The sequence below is a fragment of the Tigriopus californicus genome, chromosome 1 (assembly GCF_007210705.1).
Source record: "Tigriopus californicus strain San Diego chromosome 1, Tcal_SD_v2.1, whole genome shotgun sequence".
Lineage (NCBI taxonomy): Eukaryota > Metazoa > Arthropoda > Copepoda > Harpacticoida > Harpacticidae > Tigriopus > Tigriopus californicus.
Window position 1 is genome coordinate 8,434,237 of NC_081440.1, and position 27,568 is coordinate 8,461,804.

The 27,568-nt window shown below is 45.0% G+C and overlaps 4 protein-coding genes across 8 annotated transcripts in view; 3 read left to right on the forward strand and 1 right to left on the reverse strand.

Moving 5' to 3' along the window:
• Positions 1-355: 355 nt before the first annotated feature.
• On the forward strand, positions 356-4,236 carry LOC131893058 (ubiquitin-protein ligase E3B-like). Its single transcript, XM_059242984.1, is given in 2 exon segments — positions 356-3,532; positions 3,694-4,236. Coding segments are annotated over 2 exon segments (3,288 nt in total). The 5' UTR covers positions 356-726; the 3' UTR covers positions 4,176-4,236.
• A 1,084-nt stretch (positions 4,237-5,320) lies between these two features.
• Positions 5,321-11,508, forward strand: LOC131892904 (uncharacterized). Of its 2 annotated transcripts, XM_059242773.1 has the most exons (9): positions 5,321-7,672; positions 7,735-7,935; positions 7,999-8,121; positions 8,830-9,386; positions 10,032-10,129; positions 10,193-10,530; positions 10,606-10,751; positions 10,822-10,971; positions 11,108-11,508. In XM_059242773.1, exons 1-9 carry the CDS (start codon positions 5,578-5,580, stop codon positions 11,279-11,281), a joined length of 3,882 nt encoding a protein of 1,293 aa, XP_059098756.1. In that variant the 5' UTR covers positions 5,321-5,577; the 3' UTR covers positions 11,282-11,508. The 2 variants fall into 2 exon arrangements, with proteins under 2 accessions (XP_059098756.1, XP_059098764.1); XM_059242781.1 differs by lacking the exon at positions 7,999-8,121.
• Positions 11,419-25,732, reverse strand: LOC131892987 (PRKCA-binding protein-like). Of its 3 annotated transcripts, XM_059242893.1 has the most exons (7): positions 25,534-25,732; positions 25,435-25,459; positions 17,705-17,945; positions 14,701-14,974; positions 14,466-14,599; positions 12,260-12,706; positions 11,419-11,806 (listed from the first exon to the last, which is right to left on the reverse strand). In XM_059242893.1, the coding sequence occupies exons 1-7, from the start codon at positions 25,550-25,552 to the stop codon at positions 11,477-11,479; spliced, it is 1,470 nt and encodes a 489-aa protein (XP_059098876.1). In that variant the 5' UTR covers positions 25,553-25,732; the 3' UTR covers positions 11,419-11,476. The 3 variants fall into 3 exon arrangements, with proteins under 3 accessions (XP_059098876.1, XP_059098866.1, XP_059098857.1); XM_059242883.1 differs by lacking the exons at positions 25,435-25,459; positions 25,534-25,732 and adding an exon at positions 18,841-19,034; XM_059242874.1 differs by lacking the exons at positions 25,435-25,459; positions 25,534-25,732 and adding an exon at positions 18,060-18,296.
• The window catches only part of LOC131892948 (uncharacterized), a 14,978-nt gene continuing 6,550 nt past the window's right edge, over positions 19,141-27,568 (forward strand). For both annotated transcript variants that reach the window (XM_059242825.1, XM_059242833.1), the window contains exons 1-10: positions 19,141-19,331; positions 19,398-19,459; positions 19,530-19,734; positions 19,822-20,025; positions 20,093-20,342; positions 21,522-21,680; positions 21,864-22,075; positions 26,848-26,967; positions 27,250-27,332; positions 27,445-27,516. In XM_059242825.1, the coding sequence (XP_059098808.1) occupies positions 19,299-19,331; positions 19,398-19,459; positions 19,530-19,734; positions 19,822-20,025; positions 20,093-20,342; positions 21,522-21,680; positions 21,864-22,075; positions 26,848-26,967; positions 27,250-27,332; positions 27,445-27,516 (1,400 nt within the window). In that variant the 5' untranslated portion in view covers positions 19,141-19,298. The remainder of the gene's footprint in view (positions 19,332-19,397; positions 19,460-19,529; positions 19,735-19,821; positions 20,026-20,092; positions 20,343-21,521; positions 21,681-21,863; positions 22,076-26,847; positions 26,968-27,249; positions 27,333-27,444; positions 27,517-27,568) is intronic.

Genomic DNA, 27,568 nt, shown 5'->3' on the forward strand with positions numbered 1-27,568 from the left:
TGTAGCTTGGTTGTATATTTTTAACATCCAGTAAATTATTGAATCTCCTGATGATTATTTTTTTGGGTGATGTAAGTTAGGACTGAATTGAGGTATTAATCCATGTTGAAACATACTGGCCCATTGTAACAAGGCAGCGCGCAAGGTGTAATGGGTTGTAAAGTGGTTAACATCACACTGGTTTTGTATTTCTCATACAACGGGATTCATAGGGATTTTGAGCAAACATAGGTGCTCTAATTAGCGATTCGCTTCACCAGTCATCTTCTATATCATCTTGAAGCATTTGCCTTCTCTTGGGTACCAAAACTTTGTGCCAAAGTCAGTCTGATTGCCGAAATAGCCGGCACTAGTCGCGGCACTAGTTCCGGGTCTGATTGAAATAATGAGCGCGCTCTTTTCTTTGAGGAATGAGAAGCTCTTAGTTGGTCAGTTAATCAGTCAGTCAGTTAGTCAGTGTCAGTGGGGCCTTTGTGGGGCATTTGTCAACTTCTCATTTGTCAACAACTTCTCTCGATTCTCGAATCCCTGAAATCGTTTGCTTTGAAAATTCTTTGCTCTTGTTTGGGTATGGGCTAGTGGTTCCATTTCCATCCATCCGCTCAATCCATTCCTACGAGTTCATCATGGCTTCATCTAGAGGCTGAAGGAAGGCGAGTCATGTCCTCTCCATGATACCTACATCCAGATCCCCGCCTCCAGCGCTTCCCACGCCCACTGAACCTCATGGCCGCGGCGGGTGCGGCCGACAGCAAGGACTCGTTCCTAACGAGTGTGCGCGATGCTCGCCACCAACGCCAAGAGGAGCGCGCCCGAGAGCGGGCGGCCGTTCTCATTCAAGCGGCGCTCCGGGGCCATCGAGAGCGCTTGGCTCTGCGCGCCCGCCTCACCGCTGAGTTCGATGAGTGCTTTCCGCCCATGGAATCAGGCCGGGAGGCGGGCCTGGCGCTCCATCCCTCGGCCGTGGCATGTTTCCGCGCGGCCCGTCGCTACCGGCAATTTCATCCGGAGCCGAGTCCCCACCACCCGCCCGAACGGCACGAACGCTTGTGCCGCTATATCTTGGCTTCGTTGTCGGTGAGCTCGCCCTCGGGCACCTACATAGGCGTGGCCTTGAACAAAGAATGCGCCCTGCCTTGGATCGACCACATGAAGGGCGTGTTGATCCTCTGCTCGGCGCGCTTGGCGCACGTACGCCTCGAAGTGGCCAGTGGTCAGCGCGAAGCCATGACCTTGTTGCGAATGTTGGTGTCGTTTAGTAGCACGCACACGTGGACTCTGCTCCAGTCGCCGGGTTTGACCGCTCTGCGCCCGGGTATGCAGAAGCTCACGCACAATTGGTTGAGTCATTTGGTCCATCAGGGACTGTACCATCATCTTCATCAGTTGCTCCTGCGCGGCTTGGCCGGAGCGCGGGTATGGTTGAGTGCCACGTCCGTGGCCGCCGCACTCAATGTGGCCCTCAAACCGCTGATCGAATTCCAGTTTTCTCACACTTACCTGTCGCCGTTTCTATTGAAACTATTGAGTGTGCCGGGTTTGCTGATCCATTTGGAGGGCTTGTCGCCCGAGTCTTTGGCCGTGATGGAGAAGCACAACCTCCTCGGGCATTGTGTCGAGATCTTGAAAGACGAGCAGCAACTCAAGATCCACTTCAACATCTTGGAAGGGAGCTATGCTCTGTGCATGACGGCCAACCTGATCCACTTGCTTATGCAACGCAGCGCGCCCAGTCTCGGTCAACCGGACCTGCCCTTGGACATGGAGGGAACGGTTCGGATGCTCAGTGGTTTGTTTGAGTGTTGCGGCCAATACGTGACCGCCAAGCAATCGAATTTGAGTCATTGGCACCCGGTTTTGGGCTGGTTTTCCGTCAGTTTGGATAGCTATCTTCAACATTCCATGGACAAAGTTCATGCGCAGCTGGCCAAACTTTGGTCTTGGAAGTGCATCAACAGTCTGAGTGTCACGCTCCAAGAGGTGCTGATTGAGGAGTCGGCCATCGACATGCCCAACTTGGAACACTTTCGTCTGTCAGCCACCGGTGAGGCCAAAACCGGTGGCGGCAAGCAACTCCTTCTCCGCGCTTTGGAGAAAACCAAAACGGTCGCCGCCAATCATATCCCGACCCATCCCAGTTTGACCAATGTGATAAAACTGGATGGGCCTAAAATGAAAAGCGTCGGGTCCCTGTGTGCTCTCTATCGTTGTGCCATGCGAACTCTCTCTCAAATCAAGCTGGAGATCTTGTCTAGTTTCTGCTATCAGAATCGGATGGTCCATTGGCTGTGGCAACTGATTCAACGGTTGGGTCCGCACTGTGGTTTGAGACAGTTCATGGATCAATTGTCGGCCAACCCCAAGGATCCCAGCCCTCAACTTCAAATTATCATGCTGTTTGCCGATTGAATGAGCTATGTCATCACCCTACTGGACGACCTCGAGATGTACGAGAAACAAGAACCACTCCGCCTGGTTGAGGTGGCGTATCTGTCTTATTCCATGAACCAATTCCTCTTTCGGGGCATTACAAGTGGGCTCTTGGTTGATCCCAAGAGTAGTCTTTTTCAGTCAGTGCATGCCCTGCTCATGGTGCTCTACGCCCGAGATAATCGGCGTTACTTTTGTCCCAACGATCATTGGCTTATCAAAGAAATCAAAGTCTCTACGTTCTTGTCAGATTTGGATAAAGGCAAGAAGCCTGCCTTGTTAATCATGAAGAAAATGCCTCACGTCATTCCCCGTCAGGACCGAGTGCAATTGTTCCGCAAACAAATCGCCCGTGAAAAGCAAAGTCTGGGAATCCTCACGTCGCAAGAGGCTTCGCGAGATCATTCGTGTCCCAGTACATTGATCACCGTTCATCGAGGGCGTCTCGTGGAGGACGGCTACCGTCAACTCGCCATACTGTCTCGAAACGCCCTCAAGGGCATTATCCGCGTCAAATTTGTCAATGAGCAAGGCTTAGATGAGGCAGGCATTGATCAAGACGGTGTCTTTAAGGAGTTTCTCGAGGAGACCATCAAAAAAGTGTTCGATCCCACCCTGAATTTGTTTTGCGCCACCACGGAGGAGCGCCTCTACCCCTCGCCCACATCGAGCCTGACCGACAATCACCTCGAATTGTTCGACTTTGTGGGTAAAATGATTGGAAAGGCCGTGTACGAAGGCATAGTGGTGGATGTGCCCTTCGCGCCCTTCTTCTTAAGTCAGGTCCTGGGCAAGGATCACTCGAGTTTGTACAGCTACATCGACGAACTGCCATCCTTGGATCAGGAGCTCTACAAAAACTTGACTTTCATCAAGCATTTGAAGGATGATGTATCGGATCTGGACCTGACTTTTGCTTACGACCAAGACATGATGGGCCAAGTCATAACCCACGAACTGGTGCCCGGTGGTCGGGCCATTACCGTGACCAACGCCAACAAGATCAGCTACATTCACCACGTGGCACACTTTCGGATGCACCAGCAGATCCTGGACCAAGTGGCGGCTTTCACTCGGGGATTTTTCTTCGTCATCCAACCGGATTGGTTGCATTTGTTTTCCACGCCCGAAGTCCAGCACCTGATCTCCGGTGATAGATCGCCCTTGGATGTGAAAGATCTCCGGCGGCACACTTTCGGATGCACCAGCAGATCCTGGACCAAGTGGCGGCTTTCACTCGGGGTTTTTTCTTCGTCATCCAACCGGATTGGTTGCATTTGTTTTCCACGCCCGAAGTCCAGCACCTGATCTCCGGTGATAGCTCGCCCTTGGATGTGAAAGATCTCCGGCGACACACCCATTACTATGGCGGCTTTCACGATTCGCATCGCGTGATCGCCTGGTTTTGGGACATACTGGACAAGGACTTTACGGACAAGGAGAGAGGCGCCTTCCTCAAGTTCGTGACCTCGTGCTCGAAGCCGCCTCTCCTGGGGTTCGAGCATCTGGAGCCGCCCTTCTCGATCCGATGCGTGGAAGTGGCCGAGGACGAAGACGATGGCGACACGTTGGGGTCGGTAATACGGGGTTTTTTGGCCTTGCGTCGCCGCGATCCCGTCAACCGATTACCCACAGCCTCGACGTGTTTCAACTTGCTAAAATTACCCAACTATCAGAAAAAATCCACGCTCAAGGAGAAACTCAGATACGCCATTTCTTGCAACACCGGATTTGAATTGTCATGAAGAGTATTCTACTATAATTGATAATAGCATCGAGAGAAGTACTACGTTTGGTTGAATTGTATCACTACTCGAGTCATCATTACTTTGAATGTGCCAAGAACCTTCCCTCGGCCGGGACGTAGCGTTAGCTACCCGCAGATCACTTACTTGTTCATAGTACGAGGCTAGAAATACATGATCAATTATCTGCTCGTAACACAAATGTAAAGTTCTTACGGAGGACCCGAGGAGGAGCATCATATTATGAGTCTTTGTCCGTACTAGCGAACCGTCTGTAAACTAATTTGAGTTTGTTAACTTCAATTTCCTTTCAAGTTAATATAATTTGTGGCATTTGTACCCAAAGAAGTGATGGCCATTAATTACATTTCAGCCGATGTGAATGAGATATTTCAAGGACAAATTGCCGTTACATTTGGATCTTTTTTTGGTAAATCCATATGATTAATCAAAACCTTTAAGTTGAAATAGGTAGTAAAGGATTACGAGTATTCATTCGAAGATGTTTGACTCCTATCGTGCGGCACAAACATGGATTGGGGTAAATCCATAAACTAAATCCATGAACTAAACTGACAAAAGCACTACTGTCTCATGTATGTATACATTTTCATACATGAATTAAGCAACACTTTTTAATGTGAGACAAGGGCCAATGGTATCAAGAAGAGTGAATGAGGTATGGTTTTCATGAATTGTGTAGATGGCTGTTAGGAATCTCGAGGTGGTGGCGTGGGTTGTACGTACGTTGGTACATGTACGGACATGTGCTTTGGTTTCATCTGGTAGGCTCGGTAGGCTGATCCTGGGAACGAAGCATTCTCGTACATGGTGTGGAGGATTTCTATACTTTTACTCTGCTTCATTTGCATATTTGCATGCTATTCATTCACATTTCACACGCATTGCTCAAAAATCCCGATGAAAAAGCACGGGGCTCTTCCAAGTCTAGTGGAATGTTGGCCATGTTATTTGCCTGCCACGGCGGAACAGAGGCAAGAGGTGGCGTAGACTGGGTAGATGCGTAACAAGGTTGAGTGCCCACAGACGAACGCAGATCCCAAGCTGGATTCAAGCCTGATTGCCTGCCGTGCATGCTCTAGACTAGCTCAGCCACTAACTCCTCGTGCTCCTCGTGCTCCTCGTGCTCCTTCCTTCCTTGATAAAGCAGCAAATGCCAACCTAAAGACCTAAGTTGATAACTCGATCCCAAGGGTGGATCTGGACCAGCTGGACCATCATCATCTGGACCCCACGAGCGCGGACACTCTATCCACTCGCCTCGACGACAGAGGGGCAGGAGGTGATGGGTGTGGCTGATCGCTCGCACCCGGACTAAAAAGAAACCCGTCCACTGACTGGATTCCGGTTTTCCGCCCGCCCAGCCGCAGAGTGCGTCGTCATGTTGCCCGTAATCCCGAGCTTGGAATCGGCCCTCCGGCAGGTGATCCTGGCCAAGCAGGCCAAGCGCACGCTCACCCTGCCCGTGGATGTGCTGCAAGAACTCAACGCCCATTGGGAGCAAGACCAAGACACGCAGCCCATGGATCCGGACCCTGCCGACTCGGCTCAGCCCCATCAGACCACCTTGACCTTCTTGTTGGAACGGGTGATGCCCATTTGGGCCCGGCAAATCCAGAACCTCCGTCTATGCGGCCAACCCATGGCCCACCCCTTCCGATTGACCTTAGCTGGCAGCCCGCGGACCCGCCCCTATCTACCCGTCCATTTGGCCTGGTTCGATCTGTGCGAATGGCTCCATCTCATCGAGATCGACTTGGCCATCTTGGTGGACTTGGACGCGGTGTCCAACCAATTGGGCGGCCTGGTTTTGACCCGCTGCCGTCCCCCCACCCGCCACTGGTCTGCCTGGTGGAGCCGATTTTCTTGGGACAATCTGCACACGTTGTCATTGGGGCGCAACCAATTGACCCAGATCGATTGGCCGCTGGATGGGGTGTGTCCCAATCTGCATCAACTCGACCTCAGCTACAATCAGTTGTCGAGCTTCAAATCGGGCCTCCAATTACCTCGACTCCGCGTTCTCATCGCCAGTTTCAACCAGTGGCGCACCTGTCCGGATCTGAGTGGTTTGCCGCAGCTCCAAACGCTCCACCTGGCCTACAACTTTCTGGAACGGTTGGATGGCCTGGAAATGGCCCTCCAGCTCCGGGTTCTCGATATCAGCGCCAATCTGCTCCTACATCACGACACGCTCAGCCCGCTGTCTCGGCTGAGGTGGCTCCGATCCTTGGATTTGAATGACAACCCCCTGGGCTGCCTACCCACCCATCGAGAATCGACCTTGGCCTGGATATCGCCCCATGTGGATACCGAGGCTTTCGTGCTCGATCGGGGGGCGTTATCGCCGAGTGACAAGCTCCGGCTGGGCCTGGCTCGCCAGCTCACTGTGGCCGGACCGACCCAGCCTCGGTCTCGAGATCCAAGTCCGGTGGACCGTGACTCCACCCGGGTCCAGTCGGGCCATCGAAGTGGGACGCGCGCCCGGTCTCGCCAACGCGAGGTCGTCATCGCCGAACCGAGTCATGAAATCCAAGAGCCCACCCAGAGTTTCCTGGACAATCCCATCGAAGAAGAGGAGCCCGAATACTTGCAGACCAAGCGAAAAGTGGACGCCTTACGGGCCACCCACGGACAGGCTGGGTGGTTGCACTCGGTCGGGGGCCAAGAGTTGAACAACGTTTTGGGCATCAGCCGTGCGTCGAGGGCGGTGGCCCATACCACGCTGACGGACGAATCCCTAAAGGAACAAGAAGCCAAGCGGCAAGACATTGAAAAGTTTGTGGAACAAGCCTCTGAGCAATTGAGGCGAACCAAATGTTCGGAACCCGTCGAAAGACTGCGAATAATGGCGCGGGCCTGTGTTGAACCCAACGCGGTTGAGGATCAGTCAGAAGATGAAGCCATGCTGGAACGTACGGTTATTCCTCGACTGGAGCAGGCGACGGTCACCCCCAGTGCCGAAGATGGGCCGGCCCCGACATCGGAAAAATCGGCCAGCTCTCAACTGGACGATTCCGACGAGTTGCCAACCAGCTTCTACAGCAAGTATATCGATAACGATGATGACATTGTACCGATGCCCCGAGGCCCTACCCTCGTTGTGCCAGTTGTTCAAGTTGATAATGAAGATGTCGGCGAAGTCGATTTGGACTTAAGTTGTGACTTCGTTAAACTTTTGAATCAATTGAAGGATCTCCTGTGGCAAAAGTCAACGCATCTCTTGATCAATGTCGAGATTGTCAAAACGGAGCCGCCCACTCTCGAATTCACATTCCGAGCTGATGGCTCTTTGGCCTGCATGGAGCCTTTGGAGCGCTATCGATTCATCCTCAACGAAGTTGACTTGTCCAAAGTGTTGGACTTTGTTCAACCGACCCTGGCTGATCACCGCCTGGCCATGGCCCGAGCTGTCCGACGGATGAATTGTCTGATGTGTCAAAACGCTTTCAAGCTAGAAATTAACCAACCCATGGGTATGAATTGAAATGCCTGTACTTCCTTTTGGAAAGCTTATTTCACGGTTCCTGTCTTTCAGCTTGCCCCAAATGCTCGAGTGCCATGGTTGTCCAAGGCTCTGACAGGGCTTCCACGAGTTCCAGCTCTCCCACTGTCTCCGTGGGCATTCCGGTTTGTGAGGATCTGGCTTTTGCCACGCCCAAGGGCGAGTCGCCCAATTTTCCATCCACGTTGGATGACCAATTTTGTCGAAGCACACCCCAAAAGAGGGCCAATCCAGGTGAGTTGATTGGTTGGTCAAGTTTCCCCATGATCAAGCTGGCACAAACGTACTTGATTGCAGTGGGTAGGGATGATCAAGGATCGAGATCGCAGAGTTCGAGTGAGATATCGATCATTTCCAATGCAAGTCTAAGTTCGATTCAAGTCCTAGATACGGAAAGAAGTTCTCCTCCCAATCACAAAGGTCAGATGTTACTCCAACCTTCGTTAATCTTCGATGCTTTGCTAAAGTATGGCTCACAAGTTTTGTACCGCTTTCATTTCATCTTATCAAATAACGACAAATGGTTTGGGTTTTTTTTTTCGAATATCAATACAGTGTCATGCACTTGAAATTTTGTCCAGTGGCACCCGATCTTGCATTGTCTTTCAAACTTTTATTGCCAGATAGTAAATTTAATATTTTTCTTCCGGTGCTTGCTTGGTTTTGGTCCATGAACAGACATTAAAGTCAGGAGATCTCACTCAATCTTTTTTTTGAAAGCAACCGTTATTTTTGCATTCAATTTTCATTTGGTTACTCTAACTTTTTTTTCATTCTGGCTTTAACCCCATGGAAGGTTTGGTTGAAATGCAAGTGTTGCCTTTGAAGAGGAATGATTGAATGCCATGACATTTTTCAATAAAGAGCCCATTTTTTTTTCGCTCAGCACTTTCCGTTCAAATGTTCAATCAGACAAGCCCATGTTTTACTGCTTCTACATACTAATCAAAAACAAACCATTGGATGAACCAAACAAACAAATTCTTGGCGTTTTGGCTCTCAAAATCAGGGAAGTCAAGCGACGATCAAAACTATTGTTTCATGCTGAACAAAGTTGTTTTGCTTCGGTGTATTTTCTCATTGAAATTGAGATTTCTTCATTTCCCACTCGTTTTCATTCTGAAATAGTGTACAATGTGGAAGTGGCCAGCCCCGAGTATTTTGGCGACCATACTGTCAGACCAATCAACGCCCAAAACGGCTCGTCCAATTCGAGCGAGGAGAGCAATTCCAATCAACGCCTGAATGTTGGATCCGTTAGGCGAGAAATGGATGACACGAGTAGTCTCACCTCGGCTGCTTATTACACCTGTGCCTCGGACATCTCACTAAACTCAGCCGCCCAACTCATGGGTGGCAAGGTGCCCAGAACAAGATCGACTTGTACCACGCCCAAAGTCAGCAAGAAGAAGAGAAATCGACTCAAGAAAGTCGCCAGCGAGGGTGTGATATTGGGCAAGTTGGACACGTTTGAAAGGGTCTCTCCCATCCCAAGGGAGAAACACCCCCCATCGTTCGACTCTGTTCTCTCGGAAACGATATTGCATCAACTTGGCGAATGCTTGTATCCCAGATTGATCGCTTGGGACTACCATGACTTCACCCTTGTGGACCATCGCGTAAAACTGCATTGTGAACTCGTCCTTTGCCAGGAGAGGGACGAGAACATCCTTTTGTTGGCAAAGGTAAAGGGAAGCAGGCTACTTCTTTATCGTTTCTTCCTTCTTTATAGTCCTGGGTAGCTTTTCAAAAATTTACCCAATGAAGACATCTGATGTTGAATTGAGGTCCGTACTACAGGGTGTAAAGAAATTAAGGGCCTCCGTGGCTGTTTTTCACAACATTTCTCCGTGCTCAAAGATTTTTTTGATATTAAACCACAAACATTCATCAAAAGGAACTGTAAAGTACCAAGTGACATATTACAAATGGTCTAACAATATCCTGGAGGCCATGGGTAACCCTCTGATAGAGTGCCGTCAAAGCAATTTGTTCATCCTCAAAACATTGGAAAGTGGAGACCTTCATGCAAATGCCAGAAATCCATTTAGAATAGACCGGGCCGATGGCCGAAATCTGGATTTTCAAGACTCAATCTTTAGGTTGCCAAACATCAGAAGGCTACCAATCGCCTTTGGAGTAAAATCGGATCATTCGTGGCATGGTGTTAGGTTTTTCAATATTCCCTTTTATTGAAAACTGGAGACTCAATCTGATCAAATCAGTCTATGAGTTAGGGGGTAGAATTTTCAGAAACCTCAAAGAGGAGCGGCCCTTAATTTCTTTCCACCCTGTAATTGCATCACGTAAATCATAAATTAATTTTTCAGGGTTTTATCAAAGTGCCTTCCCTTGGTAATATGTTCCGTGGGGTATTCGTCTTCAGCAACCGTAACTTGTTCATCTTAAGATGCCCAATCATAGAAACGTGAGACCCATTATTTTAACAGCAGATCCCTGACCTTCGTCAATTGTCCTTGTTCTATTGCAGAGAAGACGTGGATGAATGGTTAATTTCAATCGAGACGAGACCAATACAACAACTGAGAAAAAGTTTACTACTAGCCCGAGGTCAAGGAATTGGTCTCGAGTTCACCAAACCAAATGCCACTTACTACTTGATATTTGGTGATCCAGCTCGCACATCGCGCTTCAAGACCCAATTAGATGATTACCTTCGAGAGTTTGTTCGTCCCAGTGGATTGGAGCATCGTGATATTTCGTCCCTGGAAGAGGGTGTCATCCTTGATCAGATGGACAAGAACCAGGTTCAATGTAATAAGAGCTTAGTTTGCATTCTAGACGCGCAAACCGGAGATCGACACCAGGGTGAGAATGACTAAGAAAAATCCTTAGATAATTGTCTTTTCTAACGAGTTCTGTGGTTATTTTTCGATTATTCAGCTGATATATCATTGAAGCACTCCACTGTCATATTGACTCGCTTTGAGGTGATTCTGATCGAGAACTTCTTTCAATGGATCTTCGCGGACAACCAGAGTGCACTCCGAGTCGATCATGTGTTTCGTCTTCAAGATATGAAGCAAATCGTAAGCTCGCAATTCCTCGATGATATTGATTCAAATCTTACCATTGCATTCGAACTTGATATTGTTTCAGAATCTCCACAAAAGTCGACCTGAGGTTTTAAGCTTACTATTTGGAGAAACGGATGGCGTTCATTTGTTCTTAGCCTCGGAATCGATGGTGTTGGATTTCGTCAAAAAACTCCAGGAACTTTGGGAGGATATCCATGACCAGCGATTTGAGGTAAGCCAAACACGACGAGATGGAGCCCGATGACCCGAAATCATCGGGACCAAGTTGAGGATACATTTTGGGGGAGGGTGGGGATTCTAATTACCTCAAAACATCCAAATTCATAATGCTTAACGCCATCTTTCAGGAATGTCTGAACTATTATTTGGGCGATGGGACAGATGAGGTCGTGAACATGTGCACATTCCAATTAAAAGACTCCATCGAGCCCAACACATTTGATCTGACCGAGTGGATCCACGTTGTCAAGCGATCTGCAGCCCAACCAAACCGATCTGCCTTCGTCATCCCCCAGCAATAAATCTAACCAACTGCTAACACGACGTGCTCGAACTTAGAATCCAATCCAAAATAACCCCAATGACGATGGTCTTCAGATAAATCGACTGTGATCTTCAAACATTTTATACTTTCAAAACAGCTCACACCAACCCTAGGTCGAGGTGAATGAGAAATCATTAAATCATATATTTCATGCCATAGAGTTGATCCGAACTTAAAAGTCCAATAAATCGCGATTCTGATGCACGCTCTGCTGGGTTTGAGAAAGCCAGGAGGATTCGTTGGTTGTTAACAACGCGGAAGAGGTAGGCGTTAAGGCTGGATGGGACTGATCTGCGGCCTCGCCGTTTTGATTGCTCTCCAAGAGAAAGGGTGCTTGGGAATCTTGAAGGCTCAGCAGGTCCAGATTGTTCATTGAATTTCCAAGTTCGTTCTCGTTCATTAAAGCTTCCTGAGCTAATTCGATGTGGGGCTGCTGTGTCTGGTTCCGTCTTTCCCTTTCTGACTCCTCGTCGCCTTCGTTATCCAAATCATTCTCCTCATCCTAAAGGAAACACGGATGGAGTTATTATCTTCATTCAGGCGATCTTTTGGATACAGAGAGTGAAACGGGAAAGCCTGTCAACTTTAGACAGGATAAGCGACCTTTGACAGTAATTCAATCGGGCGAATTGGAAAGTTTCAGAGTCGACAGTTGGCTTCAAGCAAGCCTACTACCTATTTCTTCTTACGCACTACTCTGGAATGGAAAGAAAAGTCATTTCGTTTCAGATTAGACCGGATCAACTCTTTCCTGGGCTGGGCTGGGCTTTTAGACTTGGTCACATAGCCACATCGAGCTCGACACCCAACTAACTTAACTGCCGCCAATGATGCAAGTACGTACGTACTACAATCCGCTTGTCTAAAGTTGTACTTGGGGTATACGTAGATTGCAAAGGATGCTCCAACAACCATCCAGCTAATCCGCGCAGTGCGTGAAAGCTGGTCGACTCACCCGGATGATTTGATTGGTGGATTGATATTGAAAGGCGTTGCGTGTCAAGTCCACTTCAATTGGAAAAAGTTTGGCATCCTTCATGAGATGAGCGCATTCTTGGTGGAAAGTGGTGAGGCCGCTCATAAGACGGCGAAGTTGGAACACGATATCTTGAACGTGCTTGTTGTCCAAGAGCTCGAGTTTGACCAAGACATCCGATCGAAGTTTGGCGAAGCGTTTCCTCGCATCCGAGCGACACCGGAGAACCAGGCGATACTCGTAATTGCCGGTTTCCACTCGATACAGGGGCTCACCCAGGGACGCGTACGACACATCCTCGTCGTCCATTTCTTTCACTTTCAGACAGTAGGACAGATACTCGAACTTGACGTCCGCGTACCTCTTGATGGTCAACTTCGTGTCGGGAATGGCTTTCGTGATGTAGGTGCCCAAGTCTTGGAGGATCTACGAATATACCCATGTAGTACAGAGCGCAGAGCACAGAAAAGAAGGATGAGAGTACTTTCGAAAACGAACACAAAATTGTGAACATCTTTTATGCAGTTTGATAGGTAATAGGAATCTTACTTGTCTTTAATTTCAAAACGTTGCAATTGCGAGAAAGGTCTGTTCACTCTTAGAATAACTGGCATGAAATTTAGTTACTCAAAGACTTATCTCGGCTTTTTTGAACACTGATTATTTCTAGACCTCGGACAAAAAGGTGGAAAACACCGCCAGGCTAAGAGACTAACTAAGAAAGAGTTGAATTTAATAATATTTCTTCATTTTCCATAAGATTTGTTTAAAAGCAAAAAGTAGCAAAAAATGTCACTTAAAACTTACAAAACATGCAAAATTGCCTTCATTTTACTTAAGTGCCAAAAGCTACACCATCTTGTCATGTTCCTAAAATATTTGAACGATATCTGTGACAATTTAATTTTCCAAATTGTCACTTTTTGCAATAATTAATTTCTACGTATTAGCGATGTTTTTATTCAATGTTAATAGAATTTTGTCAAAATTCAAGATTAAGCTTGATATAAGTTGCCATTGACAATTATGCCATCACAATTGTGAAATATTGACATTAAGTAAGTTTTAAGTTGTATTGCAACTATATTCGGGTTTTTCTACCTGCTTCAGAAAAAAAAAATTCCATTTATATCTTAGGCATAGAAAAAGCTTATAATATTTCTTGGCAATTGCTTTAAGATATAACCGGAGCAATTTGTAGTCAAATTTGATGCAAATTGGCTTTGAATAAAATTCTAGCTGGAAACGCAACTAAGGTTACTCCCAACATCTATTGATTACGTTTTTTAAAATGTTATCTCTTTGTAGGTGTTTTACTCTTTGCACTCTTTGTAAGTGGATTAATATTCTAATCTGAGTCAGAATCCAAGAAGACTTTTTACAGAAGTTGTTCCTTTTGTTTCAATAACAACGAAAATCATTATCAGAAGTCTTGACATTTGCAAAAAAAACTTAATCAGCATTGTGAGTAACACCGTGTGCAGCTGAATCAACGCTTGCATATTCCCTGGGAATATTTGAGGGAAGCAAATTGAAGAAATGTTAGATTACATCAAAAAGAACCATTTGAAGTGGTCTTAGATAATCGAAGGATGAAGTAATATCAAAACTATGCTATCAATGTCTATTTTACATGTGAATACGCGTAGAACAAAAAAACTTGGAAAAAACAGTCCAGATATCATCTCATAGTGTGTCAATGACTTTGGCCAGCAATCTTGGCTGCTTAGTTTTTGAGGCCACATTGCTTAAAAAAATATTGTCGTTCCGACGATCTGAGAGAGGCTTGTCCACTTTGTGTTTTGCTTGAGTGAGAAATTGAAATCAACAGAGAATCAAGAGTCCCATAACTTTTTCAGCCAGAGAGGTCTGATCTCTGCTGACAATAATTATTACTCACATTTGCTAGAGCCTCTAACATTTACACTGAACCTTGACAAATCATTTTTGAGCCATTAGTAAACAGATTGCGAACATAGATACATTGATGCAAGAAGGGTCACGCCTGTCAAAAAAGAACATTGAAGACCGACCCAAAGTTATCAAGTGAGCATGAAAAGTGGCATGATATTGAACGTACTTTGTCCCAAATTTGGTCAAAAATTAAAAACCTACATATACACTTTTTAGCCGTCACTTTTTGTTCCTAGTTCTAATTGTTATGACCATACATTAATATACTCACCGGTTTGGTGGCTTTGAGCATTTTGATGCCGTACTTCTCCATTTGTCGGTGGTATTCCCCAAACTCGCAGAACGCCTCATTCGCCGTTTTTTGTGGCTCTCGAACCCCGATAGTGCAAAAGATGTCCCCAAAATCTGCAGGCAATATAAAACAAACATCATATGATGTCTTGCTCATATGAAAACTCATGACCAAGATAGTTTTTTCCTACTGGTGAGTCAGCCAAGTTAATCACCTTTGCAAATCATGAGGAGATCAAAGTAGCCTCGGAGGACGCGTTTCGTGTGGTCCACCAACCCTTTGTACATGAACTCGGTGCGTTCCAACTCTTCGAGCTTCCTCACCAAACTGTCATTACACAGGATCGCCCTGGACAGTCCCAGAGCATCCGCCGTCGAAGTGGACATGTTCTCGACCATTTGGTGCTTGAGCTTCTTCAGGATCAAATCCAGTGTCTTGCCGCGCTTTGGGTCGGCGTGGAGCTTGTTGTATCGGATCGTAACTTGATCCTGAAAGAACCAAAAAAAAAATGTCTTTCTTTTGTTCGTGATCACATCCATAATATTTGTAGTATGATTTATAACTGAGTTCCATGGGTAACTTGGTAACTCAACCGCTTGATGGACTGTCAACAGACTACGATCGCAAAGGAGGGCAATGGCAAAGCAATTACTTATATTGCTTATGCAAAGCAACAAAGCAACGTTTGAATGGGGAAGTGCTTTTCCAAAGCGATTTCGGAGGGACGTTTATACAGTCTATCAAAAAAGTTTGAATAATTCAACCCAAAAAATATATCTCTAAATGTGGGGCCAAGCGGGATCTATTGTCTGTACAGCCACAATGCATGTGATCTTTGAAGAAATAATTGTTATTCTTTAGATATTAAAAACTCTCCTAGACAGTTTGCAGAACGATAATCAACATTTGTTAGACTATGCTTTGGTACTTTACCACGATAACAGTTGGTATCGTCCATTGTATGTACGAGCAGTTGCCAACAAAATTCATGAAAAGAACTAAAAGTGTTATGTACCACTCATCCAATGCAACCTGCTGGAATTGGGCCTCTTCTTTTTGATTCGCAACTCCAAATCTTAGCGCAGATTTTCAATGGGTTGATTTCGAGTTCATGCTCATGGCCGGCCTTTCCAAAACTCGAATGCCGTTGTCCTTCAACCAATATTTGACACTATTGCTGGGATGCTAAGGATCATGGTCATGCTAGAACCAGGAACTCACGTTCTTTGTAACCTCTTGGGCAGGCAGGCTCTCAGAGGTTTTACTCTAGTATGGTAAAATTTCCTTCCATTTTCACGACTCCTTCCTTGATCGGCGCAAGTTAGCCTACTCCCCTTGGGCACTGATGGATCCACAAAATATGATTGAACCAAATAGGTAAACTTGCCCAATACTTTCTGAAAACCTTCTGAAAGTGATCGTGGCTAAAAAGCTTAATCTTTGTCTCATTGGACCGCAGGGCAGATTGGCAAGGCCGATATCTTAGTCGTGGCGACCTTGAATAAAGTCTGAATTGGCCTTAGCATGGTTAGGCTGTCTCGGAACGGGGTTCTTCTTGGTCATTTCACTCTGATTCGCCCAGCGGCTCTGATCGTTGCAATTCGATCAAGGATTATTCCGAGACCACCCGCTCAAGAAGCATTTTATTTGGAGCAACAAAATACCCTCCCGATGGTCATATTTTCTTTTGTTTGTGATTTTTATGATTTTACGTTCGCCGAAGAGCATTTTCTGAATTTGTCATAACCTTTTTTTGCGCCAGGAGATGGGGATTGTTTACGCTTCAAAACATTTGGCATGATCTATTGATCAACGTTTTGCAAACTTTTGAGGAGAAAAATTTGCCTTTCCTAACAATTAGATCAATAAACAAAAAATATTTACACTTTTCGAAAGAGCCAATTGGTACCCTGTTTGCCATCAACCACCCTCGTTCACATTAATAGTTTTTCAAGTGTTAACAAATTAAATGCACCATCATTGCAACTCTTCTGCGAGTGCAGTGTATGAACAACGCATTATTGCTCTACTTTGACCATCTGTTTCCTATTCGCAAGGAACGATTTGATCCATCTTAAGAGACTCTTGGGGATGTTGAGGTTATCGAGCCTTTGCAAAAGTAAACCATGGTCCACCTTGTCGAAGGCCTTTGCAAAGTCCAGGTAGATGACGTCTACTATATCATGGCTAGTCATTACTGCTCACACATGTTCGAAGTACTCAATGAGTTGGGTAGTTGCATTCATTTTAGACAAGAAACCGTGGTGATGACTTGGGATTTGACCACTTTGGATTAGATGGTCCAATAGAAATTCTTTAACCACTATGTATGGAATCAACAGATCTTGTTGAATAAATGCACTTTACTAAATTTGGACAGAAATTCTGCTGCTCACTGCAATGGATTGTAATGGAAGGTGACGTGTGTTGTAATGGATAGCGGTCGGAATAACATTTTACGATTTTCGTCAAAAGAGTTTATTTCTAAGTTGTGAAAATAAGTTCCGAAAACGTTGTTAAAAGGTATAAAAGTTCATATTTTGAGGCATCCTAATCATGCATGGTTTGCAAAATCAATACCATCATTGTGTGAGAATGTGAGTCAACAATGCACGGATAACTTATGAGATAGTTCCTGGCGAAAAAAGTAAAATACACCCGCACCCACTAATCAATGCCAATTAAAACATACATTCTTAAGATGAGATGGTAGAAGTAAAGAACCGCGCTTAAAATAGAAAAATTGCAAAAAAAAGATAAACGTAAATTGTTTCATTCTTCAGTTTTTCTGTAAAAAATGATACCAAAAAATCATTTCGAAAGTAGTTCTTTTAAATTTTTGCAAGAACTCTTCCAATATGGACTTAAACTTTTGAAGAAAGTGGATGATTAGTGCCATGATGATGGGTTTACTCACAAGTCATGTTACAGACAGGCAGGCAGGCAGGCAGGCAGGCAGGCAAGCACGGAGAAAAAGTTATTTTTTTCTGATCTTGATTCAGATTCGCGTCCAGGCAATGGGCACAAAATACCCGAAACGTCGCATCCGTTACTTAAACGGATGGAAGTGGTCGAGGGGCCCTTTAGCGTTAAGCGGTAATTACAAGGAGGCAACAAAGGGTTGAATAGCAGGATGCTTTTAGCACTACTCCCTGGTATTCGTTACTTCCCCTATGTGCGTCAAGAGAAGATTTCCATACCCGTGGCAAATTTCATACCTTGCTGGCTTGGATCATTTTGGCCACCTCGACCTTAGATTTGCCCTTGACGATGGAACCGTTCACGCCGACGATTTCATCCCCAGATTCCAACGTGCCCTCCCTGGAACTGGCCGTGTTGTCGAACACCTGAACCACGTACAAGCACGGGCAAAGCGGGGAGCCTCCGCCAATACTGATCCCAATCAGATTCGAGTCATCCTTCTCGATAGTGGCCACTCCCGAAGTGACACTCATGCCCCTGGAATTGAAGCAAGGAATCAGATAAAGCCTTTGATTGGATCCACAACGACACAGGGCACAAGCAATTTTCTTTTCTAAATTTGAGTGAGAACTTTTAAAGTTCTTCCTTTACCGCCTGTCTTCCGGAAGCCATGACGAAGCGTCGTACATGTTTTCACGCATATACATGTAATGAGAGAAATCCATGAGCACACTCGGTTGGTGGGCTGATATTATTCACTTATCACACTTTTCACTTCTCACTCTTGAGAGGATCAAAAGAGCTAAAATCCAATGGACAGCCTAGCCGACCAGTCGATTAGGTGCGTGGAACAGGCTATGGTCGTGCCAGTTTACTAGATAGGTGCGTTTGTGTATACGTATGTGTCTATGCTCCACTACATACATTCAGGCACTTCACATACATACTCGCAATAGTAGAATGCGGAATACCCTGTGGGAGCTCTCTGAACAGGTGTTTTGTTCTCGAAGTGCCTAGTCCCAGTTTAAGCACGCACAGCGGAGGCCATGGGGTAGTTGTTGAACTGCATGGAATACTTCTTCCAAGAGCGCCATCATGGCTCGGCTCATATGCTCGACTCGAACTTCTACCAATAGTAATAGTACTCGTTGACTAAACTCATACAACTGGCTTTTTATTTGCTGTTCTTGTTGGCGTTGTCGTGTTTGAGAAAGAATAGCAATAATGCCACAACCGAGGATACCTTTTCATTTAGTGCTTATGCATTCATCTCAATTACCCCTTCGAGCCACTTGTAAATCATAATCCGAAGTTAAATATGGTTGGCTGGGATATTTCCACTCACCAACTGTTGAACGCTACCAACAAAAATATTGTAGAATAACGATGAAAATTCTGGCAGCCAAGGCCGAACCCGTGACACAAAACTTACAATGAATCTTCCTCGGGGATGTAATCACTATGAAGGTCCATCATGATGGTGTTAACAGCCTTTGCTTCCGTCAATTGTTCACCCAAAATCTGGTGGTCTATTTCGATTCAGCTGTTGCTCAAGATCCAAGGCCTAAAGCGGTCTCTTCATGATATGATGCTCCACTTACTCCAGTGTCCATCTAGTATATTGCGGCCGACACACGGCCTGGAACACGCTCTATTTCTAGACCCTGGCTATTGGCTGGACCACTGGATCATTAGGCGACAGCCATCGACGGCGGACGGTACACGGGCTTCAAAGGCCAACCACAGCACCAGTCTGATGCGTGGCTTTCTCAAATCACTCACTGGTTGAGGACAGGACATCAGCTGATTGAGAACCGACAGGCTGGTGATTATATTGTGAATTATATACGTGCATTAGCCTCTCATGGGATTCCTGGATCATCTTATAATATGAACGACAACGACTTCATCGGATGTTGGCGGGTAAGATCAGATACTGACGGGACCAGCATTGTGACAAAGATTCCCTACCAACGTATTTACGTACAGATCAATGATGTCTTACCGACAATCAGTGGTATTGATACGGAATTGGAAATAGCCTTGAAAAGGTAAACATACTAGCTACTCAAATCAAACCTACAACATGCATATTATTATTATTGTAAATCTATTTTCCAGTCGAACTTTTGAGCTCACTGCTTGTCACAGCCTTCTCTGGCACGATCCTCAACATCTTGTCGGTGGTCCAGGGCACCAAACGAGCCTTTTGTTGGCATGCACCACTTTTGAAACTCAAGGGTTCTCCCGTGGTCGCTCAGCCGGGGCATCCAACCCACTCCTAAGCTTAGGCGGAGGGAACAACCTCGTGGTATTTGCTTTCAAAGTGAGGTCCAAATTAGCATGCCGTTTGCATTCCACCGTGGACGCAAAGTACATATTAGCGCAAGGTTGATTGAATTCTGAATGACAGGTCTCCATGGTGGAACCTTCAACCTGGGAGATATTGCTATCGCCCCAGTCAGATGTGATCGGGACCACTTTCAAGTGCACGAAAATCGATAACCCGTACATCAGAGCCCGTGAATCGCTACCATTCGATTTGCGAACGGCTTGGGAAGAACGTTCAGATCTTTGGGTGGACGCCCAAATCCAAAGCCAAGGGGGGTTGAAGAAGGTTCGTCTGGTGGTTGTTCATAATTAGTTGGGCCTTGCTTGAATACCAATCCATCTTTCCCTCCCAGTTCCAGTGTCACGAGATTGTCCTTCTTAGCGCATTTCCCTCACCCAGAAACGAGCTGTGGGCTCAACTCTCGGGACTCTCGCCAAGCACCTTGGAGATCGTTCTCTACTATTCGTATTCCCAATGTTTCCCAGACGATTTGACTGGTGGCAATTTAGCCCTTCTAATCAAAGACACTTGCGACCGACCCGCGCTAGAAATCATCCATAAACGAGGACAAGATCTTGAGCGTATTCATGGTATTGGAAAAGGTAATGAGCGTGATCCATCTCTATCCTTTTGGACTGCCCTTTCTAAATGGACCAAAGAAGCGGGGTCACCAATTGAAACAGAAATGCTGAGGCATAACGACTGGGTTGGGATGTTGTCCAAGAATGTTCCAAAAAACACAATAAAGGAATTGGCGACCGACACAAGTTTTCCGTCGAAAATCAATTTGTTGTACGCTTCTGATACCGACATACATAGTCTTCTCAATTTATGTCACATAATTCGTTGACCATACACAATGGGCTTGACCATTGGTCTTTTGTTGTTGATTTTTGCATTGGCCAATATTAGCTTGGTTTTCATTTCTTACGAAAACTTGGATTGGTTGGCTAACTGACATTGCCCAACGACAGGGCTCGGGAAGAAATGTTTCTGAGGGACAAATAATCACTGAAAAAACTTCAAAGCCCGAAATACTTTTGATAACAATAAACACATATTCTCTAGCACAAAAACTAGCCTATGAATTTCAACAAAAAGGCACGTAGATTTTTTGTTTTTGAGTTCTTTGCTTCGCGCAATTTTGAATTGATAACAAACCTCGATTATTTCCCAATTTTTTTTAAACAAAAAAAAAACCTTGGATTGGTCTGTTTTTTTCAAAACTTAGATACGGCTCCTGAGTGATTACTCTAGATTAGTAAGAACCAGTCAAAATATTTTTGTAATATCATTTTTGTTAAATACCTCTTTGCACCAAGGAATTTCTTTCGTGATTTCTTCCTTGAAGGCCAAGTTCAAGCTATGCAAATGCATAAAACAAGCCAAAGAGACCTTTTGTGGTCTTGACAATGTTTGAAAAGCCTAGATGCCGAATTATACCTTGCCCATCCTGGGGAGATTTTGACACGTCATTAATCTTTTCTCATTTGCCATTTTTTCCTTTACGAGGTAAATGTCCGATCCCGGTTCTTTTGTTACTGAAAATTTTGATAACCTAACGAGTAGAGAAACGCCCTATATGTAAATATGAGAACGACCAAGACCTTGCATATGGATATCAAAAGTGCAATCGAAGCTGGAAATAGGTAGCCAACAGTTCAGGTGTCTCTTGGTCACAGCCGTTTTTTATAGGGCATCACGAGTGAGTTGCGCTAAAGATACTTGATATGATGAGCACCACCAGTCAATCTCGGATAAAAATGGATTCGTGTTTTTAGATGTGTCCTTCTTAGTGGAAAAAATCGTACACTGTGCCAACGAGATTCTGGCTCGGCTCCGTCGATTTCATTCGAGGGAAAATGATGGCGCCCTGTCCAAAATTCGACCTGAAGAGTACATTTCCACGCTTCAATGCTCACTCAAGAACGGCTTGAGAGGTAATCTATGAGTTAGAACCCTGTGCCAAGTGCTTGAAAAAGACAGCTAGACAGACAAACCACCAGCCTTGCCTTTCGACCCCCCCCCGTCCGAAAAAAGCAACCACAAAGACCTTGAGCGTACCACAAATTCAACAACAACGGTCTGGAGGAGCATGACTCGTAAATCTTTCTTTTCCACAGTGGTCGTGTTTTCGAGTCATCTGTTTCACCTCTATAGCACCGTGGAACGAGAACTGGAATTAGGCGAGCGGAACTCGATCATCGAGTTTCTCGAGTCCAATATCATGTCAACCTTTTCCACGCTCCGTTCCATTGGCTCGGCCTTGAAGCGGGCCGCTTCAGAGCTCGATTTTCAAACCAGGATCGAATTGGATGCTCAACTCATTCCCGAGGTAAGAACAACCGAGCAGTTCCTTCACTCGATTCCGTTCTACTGCAGTCGTGGTTGCCACAACACATACGTACCTATCTATGGCTGGCATGATGTTGAAAGACAAAAAGTCTCTTTGGAAATTGTCTGACCTCACAGAAAGGGGAAGCTCGTGCGTCAATTTAGTCAATCCATTTACGGCCAGTTACATTTTGTTGTTCTGAAGGATAGTACCGAAATGAGGGTCATGGAAAGCATTCCGATGATTGGGGTCTGGGGGAAAATGTCTGTCTTGATCTTTGGAATTAATGGAATAGAGACTAACAATCAAAGGAGCAGAAACCAGTACGTAGTGGTTTCTTTTTCAACCCGACCTCTATCAATGAATTCAAAAGGGACTGAGATCATTTTGGAGAGTAAGTCAAGGCTCAATTCGTCTTGACAGCATGAACAATCCTGGAAAATCCATCCCCTGTACAGTCGACAGAAACCCATCATTTGACCACATTTCAACAACTGACCACGGGCATCTTTCCACTCATTCACTGAGTGGACTACTGCTATCCTTGGATTGGCCTTTTAAGACTCTTTGGAGAGGCTCCTCCCACGCTCCACTGCCTTAGCGACGGATGAAAAGGAATTGGAAGATTCAGGTGAATCCAAGGATTCTATTCACATCCCACCACCGACAGGACAAAATTCAAATAGCTATTTGTTCAATGGCAGCGGCTTTTTTTACAAGAAGTTTGTAAAAGGTGGCTTGAAGAGAGTCCATATGGTCAAGACACCTTTAACGAATTCGCCTTTTCATGCTAACGAGTTTGAAGAGAAGAGCAACAAGGGCTTGTCCGAGTTTCTCCTCAAATGAGAAGGCATTAAAAGGCAAATGCGTTGAAGGTGTTGACCAAGTCAGCTCTTTGAAAGCCAAACTTGAATAAACCTCATGCAAAAAGATGGATTGCCATTGAATACGCAATTTTCTTTTGGGACATCAGGTTTTCAAAGTATCACCTTAACTCAAAACAATTAGAAGCCAATGTTTCATGTTGCGAAATTTGCTTTCTCCCTACTAGTGAATGGAAACTTACTTTCCAGGCACTTGCGAATAGACAGGCATGAAATATTGAAATGTATTAGCCTACAAAGCCAGGGTTTTATGGCGAATTTTGTTTTTGAAATGGATTGATGTTTGACTGTGGGTTAGGTGGTTTACATATAACATATTTTGTTGACCAAATTTTTACTTTTTCAAGACTACCTTAATATTTTTCAACCCTGAAACCATGCCTGACCATGGCATTTTGTTTTCGTACCATCTGACATTCTGGAGCAATCAGTTCAAGATGCACGTCCGTCATTAGACCAAACCCAGTTTCGGTTTGCAGTTTCCTTTGCGTGGTAGAGTGTCAAAATTTTGCCCAAGAGAAACTGGTTTTCATAAAAGAAAATGACTTAAATTCAGATTAACCGACTTTCTCGCGGTAATACAAGATAAATAGAGTAATCATTGGAAAAAAATAGGTCAGATGATCAGCTTTTACAAGACGAAGAAGGCGATGAAAACGGGAAAAGGTGTTGAACGAGTACAATGCAATAGAGGGCAAAATTTAAAAGTGATGAGATGGTCATGCTCTCGTCATAAATGAGGATCACGAAGGACCTACCAAGTCTTTGGCTCAGCCAAACAACGATATGAAAGTCAAGAAAACAACCCTTCTCCACCCCGAAAAAAAGGGGATATGTCTCCACGGCAATGCCCAAACCCCAAGCCATCTTCTCACGTCAGTTGAGAAGGATAGAAGATTAGAAACATGCTTGAATGTCATCCACCTTCAGAAGATCCACCGTCCACGTTGAAGATTTCATGGGACAAAAAGTTTTTTCTCAATGGGCAAAGTCAACCACAAAATAAGAGATGGATACCTGGCAAAATCAATATGCGAGTTCCAGGTCAGGATAAAAGGAAGTCTCAGACTAAACATACGGCTTTAAGGCTGGTCATTTGGGTGGTGGAAAACGATAGTCGAAGAATGGCGCCATTACTTTGACTTAAAAAAGTCATGACTACAGGCGATGAGCTAGTACTTTACCTTATAGTTTTGCTATGGCTGAGGACCAGCCAATGACCCCTGCAAGGTAATCTATGTAATGACCCGAGGTTGCGGCCCAGTCCATGCAAGATTTCTCGTGCAAAGTTTTGGTCCATTTAATGAATTATATTTTTTTGGTTTCTTATAACATCAAACCTAGGCAGGATATCCAATTGAAATTTTGAACAGAGGTTGGTGAGACATATTGAAATTTGTTCCAAAATTTTCACACCTGCAATCTCATTTGCAATCTCATTTTGTGCCATGGCACAAACGTGGGAATAACCGATCGCAGTAGGGCCTCACCATCTCCTGTGGAAAACTGGCCCATACGGAAATCCCTGGCCCATGCAATAATCAGGACGGACTTCAGTGCCTGGCAGGGTTACATTTTTGTGAACATTGGACCAAGCCTAGGCTTTAAAGATAAATCACGCGGAGCAATCCATCCCTAAGGTCTGGGTTTGACATAGGTCTTTCTGCTTTATGGACCAGTTTTCCAGGGGAGATGGTGCAGCTTCGACCCAATCAATATTTTTCACGTTTGTGCCTTGTCATTGCAAATTGCAAACTTCAATTGTCATTGTGAACATTATACAATTAAAGTAGAGGTATCTCCGCAGCATTTTCCGAACTCGAAAATCACAACGAACAACTTTGATTCTATTACTTTATAGATTTATAGCTCAGGTTTAAAACTTACATGTCTAAAAACATTTTTTAAAAACTAGAATTTTCAAAAACCTATTTGTTGGAATTTTTAAGCACAATACATATGAGCATGTGAAGTAATCGGTTATAAGGGAATTATTAGTGATCATGTTTGTATAAGTTTTGCTTGTTATATCTAAAGTTAAATTTCCAGCACACAATTGCAATCAATTTTCGAAATCGCTAAAGTAAAAGATTAGTTTTCTTTTTTCTTGCTTATTTTAAAAATAGCTCAAAATCTTATCAAACATCACTTTGAGAACACTCAACGTAAATTCTCGAAAGCGCGTCTTATAAAAGCAAAAAGAACCACTCTTTATGCGCCTACTCTAATTCAAAGGAAGATAAAACAAGCAACAGGTAGTTTTAATGATTGGGTTTTTTTTCTGAAGACCTTTAAATCCTTATTAGATGTTAAAACATCTCGTTACGCAAGAATAACAGAATAGAAGTGTTGAAATATGTATTCCCCTTCAGGATTAAGTGTAGATAAACGTTTTAGATAAGCCTGAGCGTTTTGTTGAACAGCCCCAGCGAGCACTTGAGAATTCATCCGCAACGATCTAAGCAGATCCCTTACCAGCCAAGAACCACCCAGAGACCCTCTAGGAAGGAGAAAGACTTGATTGTTTCGACGCACTTGGTTCCGCCACAACATGAATGTGCTCATAATACGCACCGTAATCCTGTTCTGTCATCACCAGGATCCCGGATAAAGCCGCCACTAGAGAGCAAGACTCGAGGATGCATGGATCAGTTGAAAACCCCGCACACACTCAGTCTCAGATATCTTTCATCCTTTCTCCTCCGATCACTTTTCCATATAGGACTCAATGAAAGTAAAATCCTAACTGGACTCTCATCTGTATGAAGTTTGTTGGGGTTTTCATTTGCAAATCATTTTCGGGTTGGCTGGTAAAGCTTGCCGTCACTCCCAGACCCTTAATGGATACTCATCAGCAAAAAACGGTGAATGCTCAGCCCAGAAGGAAGCTGATGGGGCCACTCGGCGAGTTCCATGACTATGAAACATAAAATGTACTACATATGTTTATATAGCTCCTGCGATATGGTACTTAGCACTTACTACAAATCAGAGTCAATCTCGATAAAATGCCACTGTCGAAGTGTATTAATTGATGGAACAAAATTTCATTCTAGCCCAATTTCGTAGTCGGTGACCTTGGGGATAGCAAGTCTACTTTCTTTGGGATTTGGGGACGCATTAGGTATGTGGCTTGGGAAAGCCAAATCCTTGAACAGGGTCGTTTATTCGGCTGGCCTTGGCCTTGTGCATTCGGTTCAGTGAAGGCAAATGGGTCAATTATGAAGTTAAGCTCCAAGAGGACGGAGACCTGATATGATAAGGTGACTTGCAGTAATCCAAGCAGCGAATTTGGTGGGCCTGTCGTTGCACTGATGGGTATGGGGTGGTTCCTTAATTACAAACTAATGAGACCCAATCCTAAGGTGTGCAAAAGAGGCTTATGGTTTTGAAAATACCAGACATCCGGAAGTCAAGAGAGACCCGATTGGGTTTCAGCCAACACAAAGCCACGAAACTAGCTATGCATACGGTACGCAGCGGAAGTAGCAGTCACTGATGCGCAAGTAGGTCAGTGGTCTCGTGGTCACGTGGTCACGTTTCCACTGGGATGAAGATTGTTCTGAGATTCATTTTCCACTCTGACGAGTCGTCTCGGATCGAGTTAGCATAGGCTTTTTCTGTGCCCGAGGATTTCCTCGATCCTGGGATGTATCTGACCGTCGCGGGCAGTTTTCGTTCCATCATGGCGTGAATCATGCTTTGGCTATTGTTTCCTCTTATCTGTCGCCAGATTGGGGATAGAGGGATGGATGGATGGATAGATAGATACATACATCCATGGTTGATTGTCTGCCTAGTTGGCCTAGTTGGCCTAGTTGGCCTTAATGGTTGACAATCCAACTAGTTTGACCGCCGTTCCCAATTGATTTTTACGTCCACTTCCAGATCGTGGCTTTCCTCCAGCATGTGATCCATATTACGTCCACTATAAAAACCATCACGAAAGCCGTGCTCGATCAGAAGATGAGCCAAGTCTGTTCGCATTCCAAAAGAGATTTGGCTCAGGTAACTGACTAATTGGGCTAGTATTTCATACTTGGGCCCTCTCAATAATGCCAAAACTATCGACGCAAGTGTTGTCTGGCTCCCAGCGTTCTCTTCTTTCTCTTTCTCTGTGTACTACGTATATTGTACGGTATGTGTGGGGGTGTCGTTTTTTGATCATTTCTGGCCTTTCTCTCTCTTTCACTCGGCATCTTCGGTTCACATAAATCAACATCAATAACAATAATGGCGACAACGACGAACGACGAAAACAACAACAACAACAATAACTAACAACTACAGCGAGTGGCATGGGCGGATCTGATGACCTTGCAAAGTTTCCAAGATTACATCACACTTCTATCCAAGTTCGTCCGTAACAAATTGTAAGAGCGAGAGACAGGTTCAAGCGAAAGTTTGCTGATTAAGGCCTTAATCACCGTTCGGTCGATCGGTAAAGCCAGTGAGTGACATCAGGTTGTGTGTGTTGCCTTTCAGGGCGTTCTTCACACGAATGGAACAAGGCACCTTGCTTCAATACATCGATGTCCTAATCCAGGAGCTTGTTGGCGAGCTATCGCTTTTCAACTTGAGAGCCAACAACTTTTTGGACGTGTTCACT